General features: G+C 42.9%; 1 protein-coding gene across 1 annotated transcript; it reads left to right on the top strand.

Annotated features, from left to right (window-relative positions):
* Nucleotides 1–897: 897 nt before the first annotated feature.
* LOC306931758 (transmembrane protein 276-like) lies at nucleotides 898–5090 on the top strand. The gene is made up of 2 exons (XM_079513366.1): nucleotides 898–1020; nucleotides 2998–5090. The coding sequence occupies exons 1-2, from the start codon at nucleotides 928–930 to the stop codon at nucleotides 3517–3519; spliced, it is 615 nt and encodes a 204-aa protein (XP_079369492.1). The 5' UTR covers nucleotides 898–927; the 3' UTR covers nucleotides 3520–5090.
* The last annotated feature ends 686 nt before the right edge of the window (nucleotides 5091–5776 follow it).

Below are 5776 nucleotides of genomic sequence, written 5' to 3'. Positions count from 1 at the left end.
CTTATACAACTCAAAGACAGAGACATCAAAGGAAGAATGCAAAGGTGGTCCCAACCCCCCTGTACCAAATTGTCACACATGTCTAAATAAGGTAGTGGTCACCAGGAAGGACAGAGCTAGGAGGCACAGTAGGTGTCCTGGCCTACTATCAGCAGGCTGATCTATTAGCATACAACCCCCGTACCAAATGGTTGGTCAAGCTGAAATTCCTAGCCTCTGTGTCCTGACTTGTTTGCACTGCTGAAAGACAATGTAATGTCATACTACACTAAACAGTTGTTTAAGCTATATTAGTGTTAATTGTGGTTTTCCAGATACATCACCTTCATATGGATATGAAGAATCAACTGACTACAAAAAAACAGTCAAAACGCAAATGTTGTACTGCTGCTGAATTAGTTAAATTTCCGCCCGAAACATATCAAATATAAGTGACATGGCTGTCGTAAACAATACAGATGTGCCTCCCTGACAATATCGCCAGGACAGTTTGTTTATTTTTAAATTCATGGATGAATGAAGGAAGGAATTAATGAATAAATAGGTTAATGAAAATATGTTTGCAGGCATTTAGGCCTATGTTTATAATAAAATAGGTTATTCTCTTAAAATAACATAGGCCTAATGATTATCAATAAATGTATACATATTTTCGTACTGCAATAAGTGCAACTGATTCCTCTCCTACCGCCATGTGATACCATGAGATATATTTGTTTTGTCAAGGTGATGCAAGATCATCCAAGATGTATGCCTAGCCCTACATTACAAGGCTGAACTTACTTCACTCACAGGAGAAACAAAGTTATTTCACACAAGGTCACACAAGGATCTTAAACAGATGGCATCACGGAATGTTGACCAGCTAATCATTCTCCTGATCCAGGAGATAAGATCAATGTGAATGAGTTAGTTTGTTTGTGATCAATGGCATCCTGTATAATAACAGACTGGATCACAGTGTGTTCCAATGCCGTTCTGTGTGCCACTGCTCTGCACTCAGCCTATCATCTCTTCAAGGTAGGCTGGCTTATAGACAGTTACAGCAGTGGTTTTCAACCCTCACGGTCAAAGTCCATTATTTATTCGGAATTTGAATTGAGCCACGGACCAGTGGGACCACCATTGATGACATTTAGCCTCTCAGACCCTAAACTAAAGAATATTATGTTATCGTTGTGCCAAAGATTTTGGTACAATTCTAGCTCTAGAGCACTACAATTCCATGCTGTGTTGATGGTGATGTATCTGAACCATGAGAGCCCCGGAGAAAAGTTGTGACACACGGCAGACAGCAGAAGCAGATCCGAGATGATGTTGTTTATTTCACAAGTACACAGCGCAGCAATGCATACAGGTTAAAGCTCACGCCAGCCAGAGATGGCCTGACGTGCATCCACAAGGCTCGCGCCCGACTGACCAAGAGTCCCATCTTGGTCAACCTTTTAAGCAGTTTACATGAGTGTAGGGTGTCAACAGAAATATGCATACATTTTAGTGACAAGTCCTTTGATCAATCAGTCTGTTCCTTCATGTCAACAAACTCCTTTGTCATACAAATAGCCACAGGAAGGCACATAGCAAATGGCCAGGCCCTCACCACATGGGACCGGGTGTGGGAGCTTGGAGTGGAAGACAGTCACACACACCCTACAGACACCTCCAAATGAAAGTCAAGATGAGCACAGTAGCACACATTACTTATAGAATTATGAATTCCAGATTCATCAATGGTAATACCATAGCCCTGGTCCAGTGCTTACAGAGACTGGACCAGGGCTAGTAATACCTACACAGGCAAACGTTGATCAAAATAACAATTCTTCTACATTCTCTATTTGTGTAGACTTCTAGCTTCTAAATTAAGTAAGTTTAACAATAATTTACTATCCTGCGAGTGTAAAATGAAACGGGTCCATTTGGTTTCATTTTACACTGAAGAGTTAAGGTTTCCATTACAAATGTCCATCATTTAGCTGGGGACCACCTGGAACCCCCTCAAGGACCACTGGTGGTCCTCAGACCACTGCAGAACCACTGAGTTGCAGCACTGAAAAACAATGATTGTATTGTATTGTATTGTATTGTATTGTATCTATGCAAACGGTTCTTATCATTTGATTAATGATTTGAAGCTGCAATGCAACTTTATTTAAACAAATAAAACGTTATTTTCCACAAGTCTGATGGTAGAGTTAACTCAGTTAAGTATATGTTTAAAATATAAGATAACTATCACATCTGCTGCAGTGGTTGAAGGTGGTCAACCTACATTTGAAAACTTGTAAAATGGGACAGCTTGCATAATTTAGTAATGTTTGTACTTTAGGTGCATTTTAATACCAATGCAGACTTTTACTTGTAACAGAGTATTTCTCTACATTTCATTATTGATACTTTAGTAAAACATGTGAGTATATTTTCCACCACTGCCTGAACCTCATAAGCCCTATCCTCCATTGACAGCCCATTCATCAAACAGAAAAGGTCCTTTATTGACAGAAAGTTGCTCTGACATGGTGGATTCGGACTTGACAGAGATCGCATGGATGCACCTGCGACGTATCCTCAGTGATGTATCCCAAGGTCATCGGGGTCACTCAGGTGACCCAGCCGGGGTGATCAAGTCCCGACTTACATCCCAGTAGCTACCCTCGATCAGTCCCATTAGGGAAAGACCAGGGCCACACAATCCGTTGCTCCGGAACTACTCTGCCGGGTCTGGGAGGTAGATCAATCTGGCGCATGGAAGGACTATAGGCTCTGTGGGTTGGCTCCTGTCTGGGCCCCTCCTACGTCTCACCAGGTCCACTCCTGCTCTCACCAGGTCCAGGACCTGTGCGTTGCACCAGACTCCCAGCACCAATATATATTCTTTCACAGTGAACGTTTAACTCAAATCTTTGCTTCTGGGGGTTTCCTGGTAGAAAACATTTTCAGATGAGGGTCGGCGGCTGAATACAGATAATCTCTCTCTCTCTGTCGCTCTCATTGCAGGACCACAGAGCTCCCTCAGTAGGTGTATTTCTGCTTGGACTGTCTGCCGGCCTCAGTCTCCTACCTGCCTCCATGATCCCTTACCTGAGCTCTCTCCAGTCTGACATGGAGTGGGCCAGCGAGGTCCTTGCCTCGCCTCTGCTGTCCTTCGGCTTCCTGTGGCTCAGCGAGGACCGCAACACGGCACACCTCCTCCTGATTGGCTCCGGCCTCTTCCTGGGACTTTGCGATTGGCTGTCTTCTGACGCGCTGACACTGATGACCCGCTGCCTGGCTCTGTCGTCCGTGTCCTGCTCCCTGACGGTGTGTCTATTCGCCGGTAACGCTCTGGGGGCCCTCAGTGGCGTGGCCCTCAGTCTGTCCTCGTTGGTGGCCCCCAGGGCCGGAGCCAAAGCCCTGTCGGGGTCACTCATTTCTACAGCCGCCACCGAAGGACTGCTGAAAGGCTGCATGGCAGTGGGATGTTGGGCCTCCACGCAGGCCCTTCACAAGCTTCTGCTGGAAGTAACAGCATGGGACTGAGTACTAAAGCCTGTTTTATTTGTAAACTAGATAAAGTGCCCCTCGGGGCACAGGTCTCTCGCTATAATAGGCCAATGTGAAAAGGGTGCCATTTCTTCTTACGCCTTGGATGTCATAAAGCTTTTTAACTACTTTCAAGTAGCAGGGCAACACCAGCGTCTGACAAAGTATAAAATAGATCTAGCCTGTGGTGGATTGAAACAGGTTAGGTACCTCTGCGTCACCAGCACCAGCTACCAGGAGGTGATATTTTTTCAATTTCACATGTGTGATTATTAGTCATTAACAGTAATTTCTCTATGCATTGTGTTTAACTACTGACTGTGGGTGACCCACACACGAGCAGTTCTAACCAACGTTCTTGAATTGATGCAGAAACTTGCACTCTACTCTGTTTTCCATGTTGCATATTTGAATGAATGAATGAATGAATAATAATTTAAGTCGAGATGAAACGGCATTTTGAGAGCATGTAACTTCTGCACCGTGACATATTTATGAATGAAACAGGACAGGATGGTGTGATAACACTTCCTTTTGAATTTTGTGGGAATTACAATTGAAGATTGGTTGAAATTAGATCTGTTGATTAATTGATGTATAAGAAAAACGATATGTATTTTTAAAAACCTGCTTCTAAATATTGGTTTCAACATATTTCCTGTTAATTGCCCAGCCCTACTTCATAATGTTTATGAAGCTCCTCGGTTTGACTGAGCGTATCACTGCCAGGAACCCAGTGTCACGTCCCACAGGCACATTTCCCAGCATGCAGTAGCCTACTCACTCACTGTATGGCTCTTAATACACCAAGCACATCCGTGTGCCAATATCTCCAGTAGGTGAATGTGCTCAGGGTTCCAAACAGGCTGTGTTACCTCTCATTCCCCATCCTGCTCTCTGCAGCCTCAGCACTTTCACTATCGGGTAAAGGTCTGCACTCTGCAGTGGCCCAGGCCATGAATATCTATTGATATGTCTCAGTATACATTTCATCCTAAATATACAACTCTGTCAGCTGCTGTTTAGTTATTGGATCATATTATTTCTATGTCACTAAATGAATGGGTTTTTTGGGCACATCTTGCAAGATGGTCATTTTCCTTGGATAGATTCTGAGTTGATGCTGCAGGCTCCTTGAATATAGAGTACTTACATCAGAGTTTCTGCTGCATTGTACAAGGCTCTACAACAATGCTCTGTACAAAACTATTGAAGCCGTTTCTGGACATCATTGACAGAGCTTACTCACATGTATGTCTTTGCAGAGCCATAATGACCTAAAACAACATTAACGGAACATACCTCTCTCCTCCAAGGATTTTATCCGTAATGTATACATTTATGGCAGGATGTTTCCTGTGGCACATTTGTAACCACGTTATTCATAATTGTTGTTCACAATCTAAAAACCACATTGTCCACAGATTAAAGTGACAATGTCCACAGAACCTGAGTCAGTGAATGTGTCAATGTCACGCTCGCATCGTAGGCCTACAAGGCATAAATATGGAAAGTCTGTATTGTCCTGGTCCACATCTACTGCCCTGGTGTGCTACCATAGAAGTAAGTAAGAGACCCATTATTGCACTGCATGATCGTTATAGGCCTGGAAATGGGGTTAAATATTCTGCAAACGTTTTGGAAATTCATTGGTAAAAATGTGTGGGAACCATGTTACAGGAATTACAACTGCCCATCCTGTCAACCTGATAATAATCTTATGAAATCATGGCTAGACTGCACCAAATTGCTACATTTTGGGAAATTGAATTACAGAGTAGTATGCACCCCTAGATTAAAAATAAATAAAATAAAAGAACCAATTATTACATTTATTATTTTAATAAATGTTGTTTTGCCCCCAGTGTAGTGTCCGTGTTTAAGTTTTCTGTGATACAGCACTACCCTGTGGTACCCCAGGGTTTCTTATTTTCATGATTGCCTTGTGCTTTCTCCTAGTTTTGTTTTTCTTCCCCACCACACTTTTAAGCCTCTCAGGCTGTTCCTTGCTACATTTATTGTTTAGGTACACAACTCAACTTATACATATGAGTATGTATACATACATTAATATACTAAAGCACTATTAATTTGCCACCTCTTACTACTCGCTCAGCATTTATATTAAATCTAATGAGCATTTGCGCCTGTCGTAGACATGCGCAGAGCAAGTTCAGTCAGGGAACCTCAGTACCGCCTCAGCATCACGCTCCCATTCACATGATTCACTCAGCCAATCACACACTCACTCCAT

This window comes from Electrona antarctica, assembly GCF_951216825.1.
Source record: "Electrona antarctica genome assembly, chromosome: 10".
NCBI classification, from domain to species: domain Eukaryota; kingdom Metazoa; phylum Chordata; class Actinopteri; order Myctophiformes; family Myctophidae; genus Electrona; species Electrona antarctica.
Note: the sequence above shows the minus strand (reverse complement) of the source record. Positions and strands in the feature narration are given on the sequence as shown.

What these genes read in the sequence shown, in the direction of transcription:
- LOC306931758 (XM_079513366.1), top strand. Translation starts at nt 928, where the DNA reads ATGGCATCCTGTATAATAACAGACTGGATCACAGTGTGTTCCAATGCC. An exon ending in CAGCCTATCATCTCTTCAAG is followed by an intron (nt 1,021 to 2,997) that starts GTAGGCTGGCTT and finishes CTCTCATTGCAG; the next exon opens with GACCACAGAGCTCCCTCAGT.